We start from the raw sequence: 22,231 nt of genomic DNA, 5'->3' as shown, positions 1-22,231 counted from the left end.
TCGTAATTCTCATAATCATTAATACCGGATCTGCATGTCGACTGTCTGTTCCAGGCTTGTATTGTGCTTAGAATTTGGTGATTTTTTTTATGACTAGATTTAAATATAGTGACATTGCAGTATTATACTTTAAGTACTACTAGTAGTACTGCTCAAGTCGACACTAGGGACCATCTTGGTATTAATGATTCTTTTATTGTTGAAGAACACTCCAGCAACTTTGACCATTGGTCATTAGTAATTTTTCTATGCATTGACTTTGTGTGTGATAGGTTTCGTGAACATTTACTCCATATTCCTTTATTTTCTGTTAAAGGTCATGACTTAATGCAAGTTTAACCCTTCAATGTTCAAGGTCATATGGCAATACATTATTGATATAATTTTTTTTAATTTTTTGATATCGGGAAATTGGTGACCTTACTTTAATTTAATCCATGTCAGCTATCTAGTTTTATCTACAAAAAAAGCCAGTTTTGTATTCTTTGATATCAAGTTCAATTCTCCATTCAGAAACGACCATTTTTTTCTGTGTCTTGTAGCATCGTCTATTCTTAAAATATTCTCTCGCACAAAATATGTGCATCGATGGGCATGCAACATTGCCAAAACCACACGTTTACAAATGAAAATCAACACTCAGACTATAGTCATAAAGTAGGACAATAAATGAACAAAAGACAAACACGGGACACAGAAGTACAAACAATAGACCATCAACTTTGAAAAATAAAAGTAAAATAGAAACATGGATCACGAAAAACATGCAGGGGCGACATCAGAGAGTGAAGAGAACTTGCTTCGTGCTAGACACTTTCCGTGAAAACAATTTGATATTACAATTTGATATTAAGACAATCTTTTGTTTCAGTTTTTTTTTTTTTTTTTTTTTTTTTTTTAATTTCTAACGTGAGGCATTTGCCTCATTTGCCTCAATGTAGTTACGGCCCTGACTTCTCATACTGTTATGAGGCCTTTCTCCTTTTACACCCGATACACAAAAAACGATATTTTTATCAAATCATGCAATATTGGGTGATGGTTTTACATATACATATCTTGTGAATAAACATTCAGTCATTTTGTCTCTGTCTGGATAGTTGTCTTATTTGTAATTCAAGGCTAAGTGATAACAATTCTCTTTTAGTTTTAATTTTCTTGCATTTCCCATCATGATTTCCATAATTGAAGTTATGGAGCAACATTCAGAGAAGCGCCGTGTATACGAAGTATTTATTTCCCAATTCATACGATATTCCAGGGCTTATATTTCCTGTAACTGTTTCCTTGATATAGAGTTTATTCTCACAAGGATAATAAAATTGAGAATGGAAATGGGGAATGGGTCAAAAAGACAACAACCCGACCAAAGTGCGCAAAACAACCGAAACCCACTAATGAGTCTTTAATATAGAGAGAAAATCCTGCACTCATAAGCACAAGTTCAAATTAAGAGCTCGAAGTTCAAAAGTGTGCCTGAGATTAAAAGACTCCCTTCGATAATTTAAGAAAATGAAAATCGTTGTCACGAGTTGGTTGTCTTGTTTCATTGGTTTCGTCACAATTCTATCCTGATCTCGAATTTGACTTATTTACTAACGAATTAGTCTTAAAACCAAGCTTTTACTTGCCTTTCTGGAGCTCCAATGATCATCTCTAGTTTTAGATAATGTTCGTATTGTCAGTTCTTTAGTTTTCTATGTTGTCTTTTATGTTCTGTTGTTTGTCTTTTCGTTGTTTTTTTTTTTTTTTTTTTGTCTTTTAATTTGAAACGATAATGTCAGTTTGTTTTCAACTGATGAGTTTGAATATCTCTTTTGTATCCCTCGCATCACCATCTCTTTTGTATCCCTCGCATCACCATCTCTTTTGTATCCCTCGCATCACCATCTCTTTTGTATCCCTCGCATCACTACCTCTTTTGTATCCCTCGCATCACCATCTCTTTTGTATCCCTCGCATCACTATCTCTTTTGTATCCTCGCATCACTATCTCTTTTGTATCCCTCGCATCACCATCTCTTTTGTATCCCTCGCATCACTATCTCTTTTGTATCCCTCGCATCACCATCTCTTTTGTATCCCTCGCATCACCATCTCTTTTGTATCCCTCGCATCACCATCTCTTTTGTATCCCTCGCATCACCATCTCTTTTGTATCCCTCGCATCACCATCTCTTTTGTATCCCTCGCATCACCTTTTCTTTTGTATCCCTCGCAGCACCATCTCTTTTGTATCCCTCGCAGCACCATCTCTTTTGTATCCCTCGCATCACCTTTTCTTTTGTATCCCTCGCATCACCATCTCTTTTGTATCCCTCGCATCACCATCTCTTTTGTATTCCTCGCATCACCATCTCTTTTGTATCCCTCGCATCACCATCTCTTTTGTATCCCTCGCATCACCATCTCTTTTGTATCCCTCGCATCACCATCTCTTTTGTATCCCTCGCATCACCATCTCTTTTGTATCCCTCGCATCACCATCTCTTTTGTATCCCTCGCATCACCATCTCTTTTGTATCCCTCGCATCACCATCTCTTTTGTATCCCTCGCATCACCATCTCTTTTGTATCCCTCGCATCACCATCTCTTTTGTATCCCTCGCATCACCTTCTCTTTTGTATCCCTCGCATCACCATCTCTTTTGTATCCCTCGCATCACCATCTCTTTTGTATCCCTCGCATCACCATCTCTTTTGTATCCCTCGCATCACCATCTCTTTTGTATCCCTCGCATCACCATCTCTTTTGTATCCCTCGCATCACCATCTCTTTTGTATCCCTCGCATCACCATCTCTTTTGTATCCCTCGCATCACTATCTCTTTTGTATCCCTCGCATCACTATCTCTTTTGTATCCCTCGCATCACCATCTCTTTTGTATCCCTCGCATCACCTTTTCTTTTGTATCCCTCGCATCACTATCTCTTTTGTATCCCTCGCATCACCATCTCTTTTGTATCCCTCGCATCACCTTTTAAGTTTGATGATAATTTTGTTCATGTTAAAAATTTCATTGTGTTGTTTGGAATCTGGTCCTTTGCTTTAGAGAAAACTGTCAAAACCAGTTAATGTAAAATATGTTTAAAAGGAGATGTTTGATAAACCAATCAATCGACCAGAAAAAAATCAACTATCTAAGGCCGTGTTCACACCAAACTCCATGTACAGTAAACTTGTTTACAATTAGTTTAATGTACTGGACATTGGTTTTACATTAAATTTGTCCACATCTATACACCTTGTTTAATTACCTGTACATAAGATTCGTTCACACTTGTAAACTCTATGTCATTTAGATGTTCATTACGTAGAATCGAATGAAAAGTTTTCGGACAACTTTTCTAGCAGTAAGGGAACGACCATTTGACTCTGGAAATATTCCAAACCCCAATTGGATAAAGAAAACAATTCTGGTTCTATAGATGATAAAAAATATTCTGAATCAAGAGTTTCCCCATACATTATAATGTTAAATGTTGAAGGCGGAAAAAAAATTTGAATACCAGCATAAAAAAAAAAACCAAAAAAAAAACCCGTAAAACGTTTGCGCGGAAATAATTCTGACTCAGATAAATAAAAAAAAAGCCCCCCTTTTTTTGAAGTTAAGTGGTTGCTTCTTTATGAAAGCCATTTTGATGATTTGCAGTAGTTTAAAGATACTAAAGATGTCTCGATTAAGCTTTAGAAAACGTAGGCGGCAACAGCGTGCTTACAGACGAAGAAGAAGGATTGATATATTAGGGATCACTAGATTTCTATCTTTTCTGTTGTTCAAATGGTACTCTTCTCCAAGAAATATTTGGCAAAAGTGGGAGGGGGGGGGTAATGTTTTTTGTTTGACTTTTTAAGTGTAATTTCACGGATCCGAGATACTGCACAAACAATACATTTACCTCACACTTTTTTAGTAATGCATTTATGAGTGAATCGTTGTTTGAGTAAAGACCAGTGGCAAATATTTCTGTGTAAGTCAAGTTCATTCGGAAATACCTTAATTTTCAAATGAATTATGTGTTCGGCAATGATGCTGCTTTGAGTCTTAATAAGGGCTTAATAAAGCTACGTTAAGTTTTATTTCTAAACAAAACAAATAAATATGTCAAGTTTAGACAAATATTTCTGTAAAGAACTTTTATTATAATAATTGCTATAAATCAATTTTATTCAAAAATCGTTTCTTCTTTAAATATGCACGGTGAAACTAATGTTTTAAATGCCTAGTTTTATGTACACTGAATCTACACAAGGCCTACATCGAGTATCGACTGCATGTAGACAAAACATGATTTACACTACATGTAAACATTGAGTTTTATCAATGGGAACGTAATTTTGTTTATAGTGCCTAACAAGATTTTGTGAGGTAGACGAAATTGACCTTAAAACGATCGTATTGACTTTTTTGCTCTAAAAATAGGTAGATCGGACATATTTAGACTTTATTTAATGACTTACTTAGTTTGGGATTAATTGTAATTAGCATGTTCCAATGAGACTGAAAAATGTTGTTTTTTTTGAAAAGATAATAATTTTACCTAGCGTAGCGGTGTGTAAAGTGTATTTCGGCATTTCTCTCCGAAAAATGACTTGTTGATTGGAATAAAACGTCTTATTTGAAAACTTTTTCTGTTTTTCTCCGCAATTGACTATTAAAAAATAATCTATTTACTGTGTATTTTGAAAATTTTGTGAAAATAGGAGAATTGGCATTTCTTACCTTTCATACCTATACTTTCATTGATAAAACATAACATGGACTCATCCAGTGTCCAGTTTGAAGGTCATTTTAGTTACTGTATGCACGTCCTGATTTAATCAATAGTCATGTATGAAAAGTATAAACAGTTTGAAGGTAAACCAATTATAACTAAACCCAATCAAATTGCGTAATATTTAATAACAATGACCGGTCCACATTATAATAAGTAATAGGGGTAAACTGGGTAGGGAGAAAATGTAAGATATTCAATATCTATTTTTTAGCGATAACGAATAAAAATTTGTCAACCAAAAGTTTTGCTATAATTTCATTAACATGTCGTTCTGTATTGGTACAGTTTTTTTTATCTTTCATTTATGTATTTAAGGCCGTACAAAGTTTGGGCTTCAAAAGTCCACATAATTATTGACTTTATACAGAAAATTTATCCTTTTAAAACATAAAATGTTTCGAAAACAATACGTTTCTACAAAGCAAAATCATTTCTCAAAACACTGCAAAAAATTTCATTTCGATTGGTACAGGAGTATTGTCATAAAGTGTGTTGAAATGAACAGTGGTATAGCAAACATCGAATTCCCTCACACAATCTTGTTAGGCACTATAGTTTACGTGTGAGTTACACTTACACAACACCGAGTTTAGGTCAATGGGAACACGGCCTAAGTTCTTTTAAACATCTTAAAGAATATTTAGATAAAGAATCTATATATATATATATTATCGAATATCTAATGCATTTTGAGAAATATATACTTTGTATACTGGCGCTGCTGGAATGATGCTACACAGAAATGGAAAGTTCACAATTGGGAAGCTGAAGTCATCTCTTGTGTCGTAAAGTTTTGTTTCAACCGCCCCCATTGTCAATTTCTATGTGTAAGTCTAAATGATAGGCAGACTTAACCGTATCTGGTCACGGTATAATTTATCTCAAGTTCGATCCAATAGATGCCGTTATAAAGATATCTTCAACTTAATCTAGACATCTTTTTAGGTAAAACAATAACTTGACTTGTTTATAATTATAAAATGTATCGTATAAAGCATATATACGATATCTTATATTTATACAGATTTTTTTCATGTAAACTGAGTTATCTTATTAAGTTAGTACTTACCATATAAGCTAAACGATATCTGATAAATCAATCATGTAAGATACCTTGTAGAGCTTATAATATATTTCATAGATATCTTATTACGATATCATATATCCTCGATGATTGGATGTCCTTTTTTTAAAATAACTTAATTATAGAATCTGATAGGCTGGGCCGGACTATTATCATAATGATCTAGCAGGGTTAAACAGCCTATTTTATGAATGATTTATTTGAAAAAAATCTTTAAAAAGATATAAGATATCATATAAACTATAAATATATGCATAACAATGAACGTGATTTAAAATCAATGATAAATTATAGTTTGTTCAAATTACAAACAATATTAATACATACAGGGGCGGATACAGGATTTTTAAAAGGGGGGGGCAAAGTTTTTAAAACTTTTGGGACCTTTTTTGGTCTAAAAACATAATATATAAAGTGTAATATGCGCTTTTTAAACGGGTCCTGGCGTGTGGCATGTATATTTTGTAGTTGCTGTAAAGTGTAAGGGTTGGATATTTTCGATGCTGTATTCTCCCTATTATTGTCTATCATTAAATAATACTAGTAGTATGGATCCAAATCTAAGACTATGTTCTGATAAATTTGATGTGCATGTGAGTTATCAGTAAAAATAGACATGGAAAATTCTCGCCGGTTTGTTGCAAGTAACAAGTTTATCATAAACTCACAAATTTCGTGATCTAAACAAGATATACGCCGGGCTATATGATTAAATTTAAAATACGACAGTCATGAGTTAAAAAAGACAAACAAGCAATTTTTATCCAAATGTTTGGTTGATATATTTCACCCAACGAAATTAAGGGAGGTGAGGGTTTTTAAATCAACCAAAGGCTAATAATGAGTCTGAAATGACAACGAAGTTATGATTGATGGCCGACAAATTGAGACATAAAGGCCACACCCAGCAGCGGCAGGTTGCAGTCTGGTCTTGAAAAAAAGTATTCAATATATCAGTTCGGCGAAACAGATATGCCGGTCAGACATGCAAACTCCTGCCACAAAATAAAATATGCCCGTTTTTATTCATCATGTTCATTGAATGCTTAATAATTCTGTTGGAAATTTTTGTTTCTAATAGCAAAGATGTGAACAGGATTATTGTTTTCAATCCTTTTTAAAAAAGCAAAAATCAGAGTCAATTTTTTTCTCTTCAATATTTAAGACTGTACATTAGACTTTAAATGTATATAGAGCTTATACTGACTGGGGATCATTATTCAGCTATGTTATTTTAAAATAGTCTGGAGCGTTTGGGGTTAAACATGTTTTCGTAGGTGTTTAATATTGATGCGGAACTTTTTTGTCATGAGAGTGTAATAGTCTATATATATATATAGAGTATTACTTTCTGTTTGGTGGAATAATGAAACAGAAGTCAATACGTTCTTGCTCAATCCAGTATTACTTTGAAGGTGTCATGAATGTCATCCTCAGCAAAAGCAATGTGTTACTCACTTACTGTAATTTGAATATTAAATTGACTGAGCGACGGTTTTTTCGATGCACTGGTCAACTCCACCATATAGCGAATCACAGACACATGACTTTGATAATCAGTAGATTCCAGCGAAAATATCTTTATAATTAAAGAATTGTCGTAAAAAATAAAATAAAGAGTACACGGGAAATGGCAAACTTCACGAAGTCTAGTCTGATAAAATCATTTTACGAAAAAAAAAGTCCGAGCAAAGGGGGCGTACGCCCTCTATGCCCCTCTGAATCCGCCACTGACATAATTGAGATATCATAATAACGTAATAGACGACTAGGTGACAATAGCTATCAGTACGTTGTTGTTGTATTTTTTATAAAAGATTTTCGGGTTTTGATACCAACCGTGGAAACGCAGTCATTCAAACGTTTATATTAATAACATTTCTGTGTTAATTTGATTAATCAATGTTAATTAGTTTAGGAAGACAAACTGACAGAAAATGTTGATTGATAGATAACTGCTTTCTTTAGTGTAACGTTATGGAATGACGTAAAAAGTTCACAAACTTGGAATCTTCCCAAACAGTGCAGTAGTAAAGTTGCTTCTGTGCACTCAAAATGAAATGAACATATAGTGTTTCGATAAATGGTCTATTCTTGAATTTCTTCCTTCTGCTAGTGCTGACCTCATGAGTTTCGTAGTGCCACTAGTGGTAGCTTCGCGGTTAACGGTAAGAAGCTTACCGGTATAATCACAGGAAATATTGATAACTGTTATTATTCGTGACATGTCAGATATGGAAGCAGAACTGATGTGTGGAGTGTGTTTGGAATATTTTGACAAACCTCTAATGTTGCCATGTACTCATAATTTCTGTAGGAAATGTATAGAGGGGATACTCTCTGTGAATAGTAGACCAAATATTTATGGACAACTACCTAGACATCGTCTGAAGTATCACCTGGATTGTCCTTTGTGTCAACGACCTATTGAATTAGATCGTGGTGTTGAATCTTTAACAGTAAACAGAATTCTGGAGAATATTATTGCTCTTCACAGAAAAGACGAACCGTTAGCATCTAATGATGCAGCATGGAAACTTGATTCTTCAGTTTCTGACAGTCCCTGTCTTCTCCACAATTCTGAGCCAATGTCATTGTACTGTCTGACTTGTAACAGGGCTGTGTGTAGGTCATGTGACTGTGTTACAGACAAATCATCAGGCACTATTCATAAATGTGTCCCAATCAAAGAACAAGCAGACCAATATCAGGTAATATTATTGATAGATCAGTCTGTGTTCTCCCAAGGGCTTTATTCATGTACAAAATGTAGCAACATGGAACAATTATCATAGTTATCATGATGGTGCTACATGTACATGTATAATTTAAATCAGGTTAGGAATAAACCCTCTATATGGTGTTTATTTCATCTGGCAACAAAGAACGGCTGCTACTGGCAATATTTTTGACGCCATCATTTTCATATCTCAAAATTTTCATTTTTTGACTGTCATACATGTATCACATGTATGAATCTTCCTTTAATTTGGTAAAAGTTACATGTAGAAGATAATTGTACAAAACTTTACCTGACAACAAGTTTTAAATGACCCCAATTTACCAATGTCTTGCATTTTTATCCCCCAGCTGCCACTAGGCGAGGGTGCTCAAGTGTAACCCTCTTCCATCTGTACTTCCAACCGTTTGTACTTACATGTACATCCCAAAATTGGTTCTGTTCTTTTACTTTGGTTTGCCTCAACTTACATCATTGTACATGTAATAGTTAAAAACATTGCTAATTTATATATAAACTACATTTTGTACCATAAAACACAGTTAGTTCAAATTTGTGTGTTGTCTCTTTTACAGATCTCTAGTTACATTGTACCTGTATGTCCCTTTATCATGTTTATCACTTCAAGCAAATACACTACATGTATACATTATTTATTTTTTGCAAATATTGATTAATTATCTTGATTATTGCTTCAGTTTTGATTGATGTTATTAATAATTTTACTAATTCCTACTTTTCAGATGAAAATATCTAATGCCATTTCTGAAATAAAAAGAAAGGTTGTCCCAGTCCATGACGAAATGCAGCTGCTTCAGGATATGGTGGAACAAATCAAGGTAAAAACAATGCAGACAGATACATTGGTTGATGGAAGGGGTGGATTTTAGTGGGGAAACATTGGTTGATTTACATTTTAACTTGATTAAATATGGAATCACTGAATCATGACTGGAGTTGGGCCCCTTAGGCCAGTCAGTGCCCCCTCCCCAGGAAAAATTCAAGATTCGTAATTTCAACATGATCAGAAAAAAAAAATTGTCTAATTTTGAACATTTTTGCAGAAATGATTTAACAGCCAAATTTGACCTTCATGCCAACTTTAATCTGTTCTGTAAAAACTAAAATGCAAAGTTCAAAGTCATGATATGCAAATTATAATAAACAAAGTGAAGATTTTAAGTGTCTCTTGTACATGATATACATGATATAAGACCTAAACAGATGCATAAATAAGGATCCAGTACATAAAAGGTTTATAGCATTACATGTACCAACATTTTTTCACACCAACAACAAACTCTGCTCCAGAAAAATAGGCCTACATGTAGCAACAAATACAAACTGCAATAAACAGCACAAGGTGTAGATACATGTACATTAATGTGCACAAATATGTACCTTTTAGCTTTACTTGGTTTAAGGTTAAACCAGTTATAAATGCACCCAACTGTCCCAATACAAGGTAACAGTTATGCCGTCTTCTTTCATCTTATTCTTCTTTGTCCTTTTTATACGACCGCTAAAAAGTTTTTGGGATCGTATAATGGTATGATGCATATATGTCGTAGTCGTCTGTGTCGTCTGAAGACATATTTAGTGTCTGGACAATAACTTTAGTGTACGCAAAAGGATCTCTTTGAAATTTAAAAAGAAGGTTCAATACCACAAAGGAAGGTTGGGATTGTTTTTGCAGATGATAGTCCCTACCGTTTAGGAAAAAGGGCCCCAAAACAAACATTTTTCTACTTTCAGGATAATAACTTGCGTTTAAGTATTTTAATTGCTCTGAAATTAAACCACAATGTTTAATACCACATGTAGAAGGTTTGGATTCATTTTTGGGGTTATAGTGCCAACAATTTAGGAATTTTAAGTGCCAAAAAAGGGGCCAAAAACAAGCATTTTTGTAGTTTCTGGACAATAATTTAACTTGTGTTTAAGCTAAGTGTATGGATTTCTATAACATGGTACCTCAAAGTTCCAAATCACAAAAGGAAGGCTGGACTTAGGTTTGGGGGTTATTGCCTATTCAAAAAAGGGCTAAAAACAAGCATTTTTTCTACTTTTCAAACAATAACTTGTGTTTAAGTCTATGGATCTCTCTGAAATTGTACCACAAGGTTCCATATACATTGTACTACAATGGAAACGCTGTGATCAAGTTTGGGCGTAATTGCTCCAAGGGGGGTTCAATTCTTTTATTAAGGGGTTTATTTTTTTTTTTTTAAATTTCTCAAATTTCAAATTTTTGAAAAGTTCCAGGAAAAAATCTTTCATTGCACAGTATTGCATCATAGATTTTGACAGTTGTTTTGTGTCAGAAACCTATATTATGTCAAAAATTGATAACAATCCAGATTCAGAGCTGTATTAAGCTTGAATGTCATGTCCATACTTGCCCCAACTGTTCTGGGTTCCACCTCTGCGGTCGTATAAAGTTGCACCCTGCAGAGCATCTGGTTGTAGTTTCAACTCAGCTATTGAAGTGAGAAACCAATTTGGCAACATATAATGAGCTAAAATATTCCTTACTAAATTGTCAACAAAACAGGGCTCACTATACTTTAGAATCATAGGGAGAAGTGACTTCTCTTTTTGAAATTGAGAGGGAGAAGTGCACAGGGGCGGATTTAGGCGGGGGCGTGGCCGGCGTGCGCCCCCCTTAAAATTTGCAAAGCATGGGTTTTCCTCAGCTCAATAAATTATCTGAACAGACGACGAATATTAATCTCGTCGCATTGCATCTGTTTTAACATTCAAAGAAGTATATAAAACAGTAAGTTTAACAGAATCAACGTGATTACTAATAAACTGACCTACGGTTTATTTATAAGTTCTATAAATATATTATACTTCATCGCAGTACTGCGTTTGGTGAAAAAATATCATAGGCTTTTAGCAGTTCAAGTAAAACAATGTGACATGGTAGTTGCGGATTTTATAAACAATTGCTTTGATAAGTTCAAAAACAACCCTACCTCACTTTCCCACGAAGTAGGTGAAAGTGCCCTACCCGCGGTTGGGTTGGTTATTTCATGATGGCACGGCCAAGAAAACAGTCCTGTTTAAATTCTTTCTTAATGAAAGATAGGAATACTGGTTCAAGCGAAAGGTTCGTTTATTAATTTGTATCATTGTTTAACATCTCTGTATGATATCAATATATGTTTCTCACTTTCAACCTGTAAAGTTTGCCGAAGCATGCATAAACGGTGAAGGCCCCCAACCCGTACTACCGTATTACATAGGATCCCACGAAAATAAACATATCTTCGCAAGGACCTCATTCTGATTTTACTGTTTTGCGGTAGAAATGTATATAAAAAGTTTGACACGACCTCCGGAAATAGAAGAAAAGAAAAATTAAGAAAAGACAATTAAAAATCGCTGGCAAAAGTAGAAATTCTTGTTTTCAAAATCTTATATTGGTCGGTGAGCTATTATTGGGTCAATGAATAGAAGATCGCAGATTTCTTGTTAATTATAGTGATTACAAATTGTAAGGGGTGGATTTATGCAGGTTTAGCTTGAAACTTAAATTTCTCGCTAATTTTACCACAAAATATTTATTTCTCGCCACGCTTGGCAAGATATTTACATTGCACCCTCTCTAGAAGAATATTTCAATAATTTCGATAATAATACCTCCAAAAAAAAAAATTTAAGTTTGCGCCCCCTAACCGAAAATCCTGGATCCGCCCCTGGTGCATGTTCCTTGTGGAGCTACAATGTTTGATTTTTGTCTCGCATGACAGAGACTTAACCATTTTTCTGCAAAAATGCCAACGCCTTGTAAACTTGTATGCAATACATGTAATATCAAAATAATCAATTTCTCTCAGACTATAATCATGATAATATGAGGATGGGCCTTGGTGGCCTAAGAAGATCAACTACTCTATCTTCTGAAGTTACATGTATGAACCATTCTATCTGAATTCAGTTTGTTTCAGTTTATTGAGTTTATCAATATACCATAAAGTTTTCATGTGGACTTAAACAAGTAAACTTCACCTCTTTTTAAATTGCCAATTAATGTTCAATGTGCATTGTAATGTAAGTTACAAAGCAAATTTGTGTTATCTTTCAGACACATTATCATGGTTAATTAGCTATTGCAAAATAATTGCATCATTATCTTGAAGAACTTAAAAATATCTATACAGATGCCTATAGATCAGATATACTCTGACATTACAAGGAATTTTCATAACATGTACATAGCTTTTCTGAAGAAATGTATCAATGAATGTAAACAACTAAACCAGACTTTCTGGGGTTATGTCCCTTGAGAGGTAATTGATTTTGGTTACATTGTATAAAAAATTTCAAGACAAATTCGCATTTGAAGTTATATTCTTCAAAATATTTGTTTTCGTTGATGACCCAGACTAGTAAACAGGGTTAGCACATCTGAGTATTTACCAGCCTAGTGGTTTTACCAACTTATATCATAGGCATGTTAGCTATAGGGTACTAATGTAACAGCCAATATGTTCCGTCAGTTACTTTGTTCCGGCGGAACTTTTCAACTAGTTATTTCTTTCCCATGGAACTTTCATACTTTCCAACCAGTTGTTTTATTCCGTGTGCAGTCGAAAAGTTTCGGAAAAAGTGGCTAGTTGAAAAGTTCCGGAACAATGTAGCTAGACTAGTTGAATAGTTCTGGCGGAACAGAACAACTAGTTACATCGTTCGGAATATACCATACTTCGTCCTTTTTGTAGAAAGTGAGGGAAGAATGAGTATCAGTATGTATAAGAGCAAATCATTAATTTACAAGAATACTCAACACACTGAAACCAGGGATTTCTTTGGGAACAAATATGAAAAAAAGGCATGGAACTTCATTTTTGGGGAAATAATGAAAATGTATTTAAATTTTGATGTACTGAGTGGGAAGAACAAACTCCCTCAGCTAAATTAAAGTTTTACTTCATAGCTCACATATAAAAACGGAATAAGTTATTATCATGCAAATTTAGTATTCATAGTACCATCAAGAGAGGGAAGAATATTATTCCCCCCTCCTCATGTGGATCTTTGCATCAATTCTCCAAATAGAACTTTTTGACTGGTTGATAAATTTGTTGGAACTTTTGGGCTAGTTCGTTAGTTCCGGTTTTGACTTATTTGCCAAAGAGGAACTTTGTGGCTAGTTGATAAGTTCCTTTTGACTTTTGTAATCAGTATCTTGGTTTCCCTTTGAAAGGTTCAAATATAATATGTTGTGCTTTTACTTTGCATCAATTCTCCAAATGGAACTTTCTGCCTGGTTGATAAGTTCCGTTGGAACTTTTGGGCTAGTTTGTTAGTTCCGGTTTTTACTAATTTGGCAAAAAGGAACTTTCTAACTAGTTGATATGTTCCGTTGGAACTTTTCGACTAGTCACTTTGTTCCGGTGGAACTTTTAAACCAGAGGAAGAACAAAGTAATTAGTTAATAAGTTCCTCCAGAACTTTTCGGCTAGTTAGTTCTTTCTGCCCGGAACTTTCCAACGTTGGAACAAAAGAGCATTTACACAAATACTATACAGTATATAATACTGGGCAATATGAAATACTGGCCTTGTCATTGTTATAAAAAATAAATTTAATATAACTACAATGTTTTGTAAGTCCAGAAATTGTATATACTTACGATAAATTTTAGTTGTCAATATAAGTGGTAAGATGTTTATGGAGAGGCAGACTTGAATCTTAAATATTCCAAGAAGCAAAAATAAGGAGATTCCATTGCAATTAATGAATGAGAAATTACAAAATACAAATGCAATAAATGTAATACATTAGTACTTTGATACTTTAGCATAAAAGAATTCTCAATAATGTTAATATTTTAATATACAAATGTATTTGTCATGAGACTCGATCGTAATTACTATATAGTGTTTTGAATTGAGAAGGTATTCGTCAAACTACTCTTACACTTGTCTAAGAGACTAAGGCCAAATAAAAATATATGTGTGGTTCCAGTAACCTTACCTTCCCTACTTTTTCGGCTTAAAAATAGCCTACCCTAAAGATTTTATTGTCATTTTTCATTAAGCACTGTTAAAGTCAAAGTTAAATGTTGCTCCCATAGACTCAATGTAAAAAAAAACCCATAAAATAAAAAAAAAATCCCTACCTACCTACCCTAACTTTTTTTCAGATGTAACTGGAACCACACATACTTTTTTATTTGGCCTAAGACTTAACGGACAAATATAAAAAGAATGTGTGAGATTTATCCTCAATCAAGCTAAAAATTCATCTAATTACTAAATCAGTTGTGTTTGAGCAAACTGTTATGACATAAAGTTAAACAAGTCAGTTTGTTTATTATATACCTGCATGACCAGGTTATATATAACTGTGACTTATAACTGATATTAACAGCAACAATTAATAATTTGCATGATTTGTAATGAAATTATATAAACTGATTTTGTTTTCATTTCTAAGATGAACGTGTTATAACAATTTTAGTATATATAGTTTCATGCACATCACAAATAGAAATAAGTAAATATTAAAATTGTAAAATGTGAAATTTATTTGTTTATCTTACAGTCATTAGCCTACATGTACATGTATTTATCGCAATAGGTGGGAGTGACTTGTATCCTTAGGGTGTTTATTGAAAAATATGGTTTATATACATGTATCAGCTATTAAATATTACAATTCATCAATAAACTACAATAATATAAGGTTAATACAGTACACTAGATAACATTAAAATTCATGTAACATTTTGTGTTTACCAACTGTTAACCATAAGTTCATGCAACATATATATATATACTACACAATGGATCAACAGTCTATGAACTATATGCATGATATGATGACCTTTGGATGCAGGAGATCCGTCATTGTCAGTCTCATATAAATCTTTCTTATCTTTGAGGCAACCATTCTTCTTGCAGCAGGAATTTCCCTTATTGTACTAAAATAGAACGCAACCAGATGTTGTGTTGATTGACATGCTCTATGTTTATCCTCTTTTTTTCTATAACTTTATGTCAAAATATCATATTTTTGATGATCAGATAGTAGAGGTTCTTTTTCTCTTTGGTAAAGAACTATAGAGACTTATAATTGCTTAATATTTAAAGTCATATGAAACTAATCAAATTAAAAAAAATGATGCATATTTGTTTTTTTATTACTAAATGGCTAGTTTCTAATCTAAAACTTATGTACATATACTTTTTTCTCAGGAAAATTCTATAATTTGTCATATGCATTGGTTTAAGAATAGCATAAACATTTTTTTCACCAGTCACTCGTTTCATATGACTTTAAACTATAGATATATTTCCAAGATCATTTGAAAATTTCAGAATCAGGGGTTTCATTATCTTTCATGTTGACTGGTACTTTCCACGTTTCTATTTATTCCATGAATATCTTATATAAAAATTCCTACATTTAGGCGGTACTTGTCAATAGCAAAGGAAGGTCAAAGTACCGAGTACTGCCTCCTAATGAATGGCCTGCAGAATACTGTAAAGTTACAAATTTATACTGTGTACATTAATTATGGCAATTTTTGAAGAGTTGGACAAAATGTTAGGCTTTTTGATTCAAATATTACCATGATTACGATTTCAGAAAGATGTATATTTAAAATGTATATTGAATGAAGAATGTGTATTCTTATCATTATGATACTCGCAGTCACATTTTTTCCATTACTAAAAACATCACTATAATCTCAGAATTTTCTCAATACTGTTACCTCTTTCATTTTCATTTTGTTTATTTACCATGTTTGCAGGCCAATGAAGAAAGTATTAAAAGCCAGCTAGAAGGTCAGATTTCTGGACTAATCCAGTCATTAAAAGGTCAACATCAAGAATTATTACGCCAACTTCAGAATGATATAAAATCAATTAAAAGACCAATAGATGAACAATTAAGGAAACATAAACAGCTTAGTAAAACAGTGGAAGATCATCTGAAACGACTGAATGGTATAAAGACAGCAAAAGATACCGGTCTTAGAATCAAGGTATATAGTTATGTGTACATGTATATGTATGTGAACATGTATGTGTTTATGTATATGTATATGTATATGTATATGTATATGTATATGTATATGTATATGTATATGTATATGTATGTGTACATGTATATGTATGTGTACCAATAATGTGGATTCATTATTGTTTGTGTGGTACTATTTTTTGTGGATTTCATGAGTATAGCATGTATAGATAAGCCTTAAACTAAAATATTCAACGAATCAACACTTTTATATGCAGAAATTTTCAAAATCAAATATCCACAAGTTTTTCTCGATCCACAAAAACTGACACCTATGAAAATAAATGAATCCACAATAGTATAGTATAGCACATATTTCAAACACATACAAGAATTTTACTTTAATGTATATATGATCAATTTAGAAGATATAATGGGATTTGTTATAAAGTAGTGATTGTTTGATTGATTGATTGATTGATTGATTGATTGATTGATTGATTATGATTTACTAAATCCAGTGTCAAGTATTTCATGCATATTCAGACTGGTTAAGATGACCAACATAAGATGAGCAAAACATTATACAGGTTACAACACTACAGAATGACAGATAAATAAATGAAGATATATAATGGAGTACAAGTACCGTAATTAGCAATTATGACTGACAATGATACAACAACGTTGACCCAACAGCACATTCAAAGGTCAATGCATTTTTCAATAGTGGACAATTGCAAGTGTCTATACAATGTTACAGGCCACTTTCTTGCTGATAAAATGATGATTTAAGAGTTAAACTTTTCGACATCGCTAAATCTTGCTTACTGAATCATTTCTTAGTAAAGTGGTTCCTATCAGAAAACTTCTTATTTAAAACATTAATCAGTTGAGCAGAAAGTGATTGCAATGATTGACTAACAGAGTTCACCTTCTTTTATAAATGACGTATAACCCCCTCGAGTTTTGAAATTTGGCAGAATTATTACCAAAAACTACAATGTGTGATGGTCATAGTTCAACTTAGACATTCAAGTTCGACTTCCAGTGCATATAACTAATGTTCTCAAAGTTTTATACCTCTTGCAGTTTGAGGAGGAATAAGTCTTTCAGGGAAAATTTCTGCCTTCCTTAAGCTTTGGCCTTAAAAAAAAATGTTTTATAACTGTTAAATAATTCATCACAATTTACTTGTTTGAATGCTTTCCAATAATTAAATAATTTTGAAATATATGTTTTAGTTAATGAAGGAATCAGAGAGACAGTTAAACAGTTTATTATGTTTTGATATGGTGATGTTCAGTACCAAGGATATGCCAACAGTAGATATGCCTGTTTGGGAGATAGACAAAGAAGGAACGTTACAAAGCATACAGCAACTACAGTGGAAAAAATCTGGTGGTAATTGACTGATATTATTTTTGACAGCAAAAAAAAATAGCAGAGGCAGATTTAGGGGGGCCCAGGGGGCCCGGGCCTCCCCTTTTTGGGAAAAAACTTGGTTGCTTATATAGGGAATCACTGAAGCGTGACTGGAGCGGGCCCCCTCTTAGGTCAGTCAGTGGGCCCCACTTATGAAAATTTCTGGATCCGCCACTGAATAGTACTGTCATGTCATTATTATTCCATGGATACCAATTTTCATTGGTTTCGTAGTAACAAAAGAACCAGGAATTCCAATGTTCAATGAATAACAAATTTTCTATAGGCTTTGTATACAGACATTGGCAAAACCATGAAATCAAATATCCAGGAAAATGCAAGTTTTCCTCAATCCACGAAAATTGATACCCACGAAAATAACTGAATCCACAGTAGGAGATGTGGTATGATTGCCAATAAGACTTCTATCATCCAAAGACCAAAGGAAAAAGATGTTTATATACTTGATTATAAAGAACAATAAAATTTAGCTTGCTTCAGAAATCAAAATAAATTAAAGGTTCTAAAACCGAACCTTTGGTTTACATTTGGTTTATTTTTAAAACACAGTAAAGTAAATTTGAGATAAAACAAAAATTCTAATTTGGAGAAATATTCATTTTTAATGATTCTCAAGTCCCAAAATTTAAAGTGTTTGAAGAAATCTTTAAAAACTGGCAAAATCATTAAGGAGCTTGTCAATAAGGGGAAAAAAGCTTGTCAAAAGTTTTTGTTAATATCTATTTAAGTACAGCAGAGTTGTAAGACCAAAATTGTCAATTCACAAAAAAAGCACAATTACTCTTGAGTCACAAATCGGAAATTCATTGAAATGAAAAGGGAGCTTGTCATTATTCAAAAACTCCCTGTCAAATTTTATGAATTTCTAAGATAGAAGACTTTGAAACTGCCATGCTTCAATTTATCAAATTTCCAATGATTAAATGTCCAATATTGCTAGAATTTATTACAAATTGGAAAAGGAAGCTCAAGTTTTTGAAACCAAACATTTTTCATCAAGCCTGTTAGTTATTAAAACAATATTGCCACCTATGACTGCAACCTCTGTCTTTATTTTATTAGATTTGTTTTAGATATATCATGGTTATGCCATTTTATTGTTTTCAAAACAAGACATGAATATGAACTCCTGGCGCATAAAACTTACTTTATCATTTCCTTTTATTTTCAAACTCAATTAAAGAGGAAAATAATATTTTGTTTATAATTTGATGTCTTGGGATAAGTGTTGTATCAGATGTAAGACTACTAATTTCTGTTAAAGGTACCAGGCCAGATGAAATTTCGTCAGGACCCTCATCTACACAGTCATCTAGACAGTCATCAAGAGAAGATGATTGCCTTTCAAGAACAACACAGTCATCTAGACAGTCATCCAGAGAAGATGATAACCATCCTCAATCATCACAGTCATTTTCACAGTCATCCAGACAGTCATCTAGAGACGATGATTGCCATCCTCAAACATCACAGTCATTAAGACAGTCATCGAGAGAAGACGAATGCCTTTCTAATACGGCACAGTCATTAAGACAGTCATCCAGAGACGATGAACGCCATCCTCAAATGTCACAGTCATTTAGACAGTCATCTAGAGAAAATGAATGTCTTTCTAACACGACACAGTCATTTAGACAGTCATCTAGAGAAGACCTCCCTAAAACTCCGCCAATATCTTTTGCACAATCACCTAGTTCTATGACATTTAATGAAGGAACAGTCACCAGGTCAACTATGACTAAAAAACAAAAACCAAGGAACTTGGATCCTAGTCAAAGAAGTCTTTCAGAACAGGACAATATTCAACCAAATATTGTAGTTCCTAATATTCCTCCAGTTTCAACCAATACATCAGCAAAACCAACATCAACCACATATACTCAACCATCATTTTCAAATGTTTCATCCGCTTCATTTAGAATAGCTCCTACTTCTGTTAGTATAAACTCAGCCTCAAATTTTGTACCTATACCAAGAGGAGTTCGTGCTGCATCGGAACCTGTTGTCCCTGGAAATGTAGTTTCAAGATATAAACAAAATGTCATTACTCCTAATCCAGTGACCACAACGTCATGGTTTTCGTCTGCAGTCATACCATCAACTCCAAGTGGTGAGCAAAAGATGATAACTGCACCTCCGTGTTCATCTGAAGCTTCTCAAAGATTTATTCCAGCATCACAAAGTAAAGTTTCTAATGTTCAGCCAAGGACAACTACTACTTCCATGCACATACCAAAATCTAATGTAGGTTTTGTTGTTCCTAAAGTAACAACAGGGGCCGAGGCTGCAGGGTACTCGTCCCCTGGGTTAGAAACTTATGATAATGTATCTAAAGCTTTTCCTGTCCCAAGTACTGCTGATTTTATCCCTCAGTCTTCTTCTGTTGCCTCAGGGACAAATACTGGCCTACCTAACAGAGGTCTTCCTAGGAAGCCCAAAGCAGAATATGGTAATAAGAACAATAACTCTGTTGTAAATACTGCAACACTCATGGCAATGGTGTCGGATGAGGGAGATATAGGAGTTGATACTATAATAAAGTCAATGGAAACAGTCTGTCGAGGTGTCCGAGATGATACTAACATACCATCTAATACCAATAACATCCCCCCTTCTAGCAATGTAAATGTTCATGTGGATAGGAGATTTAGTACGGGAAATGCCAATGTTCCGTCACAGTCAAATTGTAATTTTAGAACAGCAAACCTGCCAACTATATCAGCGCGAGATTTCTCTCCAGTGACACACAATAGATCTAGTTCTCCAAATTCTGGAGCTAGAAGGACAGTTAGACCAAAGAAAAAAATATCTAAATAACACTGTATTTTGAATTTGTGAATTATTGTAAGATTTTGATTGCATGCAATATTTGTCAGCGAAATTATGGCCTTTTTTTTGCAACATATTGATTTCTTAATCTACATTTATTGAATACTTGTGCCAAAACTTTTAATAATCCTTCTGCTTGCTGCATTGATATTTAATTTGAGTAAATGTTCTTATATTGAATATGCATGAAATGTTTGCCAAGCAATAATAAATCAACCAGTAAGCATGGTAAGTCCTCTTACAATTCGATTCTGGTAAGAGGTTTACTAGTAAGCATGCAAAGTACCTCCACACAGATCTCGCCTGCTATTATAAAATATCAGTTAAGTTATCAACAAAGATCTCTTCTCCTGTTATATGATATATATCAGTTAATTTATCCACATAGATCTCTGATGCTATTACAAAATATCAGTTAAGTAATCCATGTAGATCTGTCTTCTATTATATGATATATATAACTTATACAGTATTGTTTTTCTTAAAGAAGATAGCAATAATAAAAATGTTTGTTTCCAGAGACAAAGATCAACATAAAGTCCACATAAAAAAATATCAGTATTGTTTGTCAACACTGAAAATTAAGTGACCTGTGATTTTCAAAGTATATACTAGGATGTAGGAATGTAGAATATTTCAGTTTTTAAAACTGTTGAACTTTAACACTATATTTATTATCTGTTAGTAAGTTACTGCATCAACATTCCATCAGAACTTCGAACTTCAGGGTAAAATCATTAAAAGTCCTCATTTACATAATTTATATTAATTGATATCAGGTCTTAATTCAATATTATTAATATTAGTACCTCCAATATTACCATATTACATATCAACCAATTAATTAATCCAAATAACTAATAGTAATAGGATGTCAAAAAGTATTGGGGAAGAATCTCTATTTGTTATCTAAAAAAAATGATAAAAATTAACAGAAATCAGCATAGAAGTATTAAATTTTAGACCGACACACTCAAATAGATTGAACAGCTTCTAAGATTAACACTCTGCCTCAAAACATATATTTTTTTCATGAAGTATGATTCACTTCTCTTTGTAATTCTGAAGAAATGTGAATCTTGATATGAGGGTCTGGAATCTTGGGATAAGAAGGAGGTATGAATTTTTGTATGTTGAAAATTTATTTTACACATTTAATTCAAGTTTAAAACCTTGAATACTGGTTTTACAGTTAACATAAACTCTCACATGAAGAGACTATATGAACCCACATTTAATTCAAGTTTAAAACCGTGAATACTGGACAGGCACACAGTTTGATATAAGAGGGTTAATCTGTTCTCACTGTGTTTACCATGGTTACTGATTAGTCGTTTTTTGTAAGAAAAATATTGACAAAATAGGAATAC

The 22,231-nt window shown here is 33.4% G+C and overlaps 1 protein-coding gene across 1 annotated transcript; it reads left to right on the top strand.

The window, feature by feature from the left end:
* Nucleotides 1-7,766: 7,766 nt before the first annotated feature.
* On the top strand, nucleotides 7,767-21,041 carry LOC143041857 (uncharacterized). Its single transcript, XM_076213972.1, has 5 exons — nucleotides 7,767-8,574; nucleotides 9,347-9,442; nucleotides 16,375-16,608; nucleotides 17,831-17,990; nucleotides 19,297-21,041. The coding sequence occupies exons 1-5, from the start codon at nucleotides 8,089-8,091 to the stop codon at nucleotides 20,847-20,849; spliced, it is 2,529 nt and encodes an 842-aa protein (XP_076070087.1). The 5' UTR covers nucleotides 7,767-8,088; the 3' UTR covers nucleotides 20,850-21,041.
* Nucleotides 21,042-22,231: the final 1,190 nt, after the last annotated feature.

This window comes from Mytilus galloprovincialis, chromosome 8, assembly GCF_965363235.1.
Source record: "Mytilus galloprovincialis chromosome 8, xbMytGall1.hap1.1, whole genome shotgun sequence".
Classification (NCBI taxonomy): Eukaryota; Metazoa; Mollusca; class Bivalvia; order Mytilida; family Mytilidae; genus Mytilus; species Mytilus galloprovincialis.
Note: the sequence above shows the minus strand (reverse complement) of the source record. Positions and strands in the feature narration are given on the sequence as shown.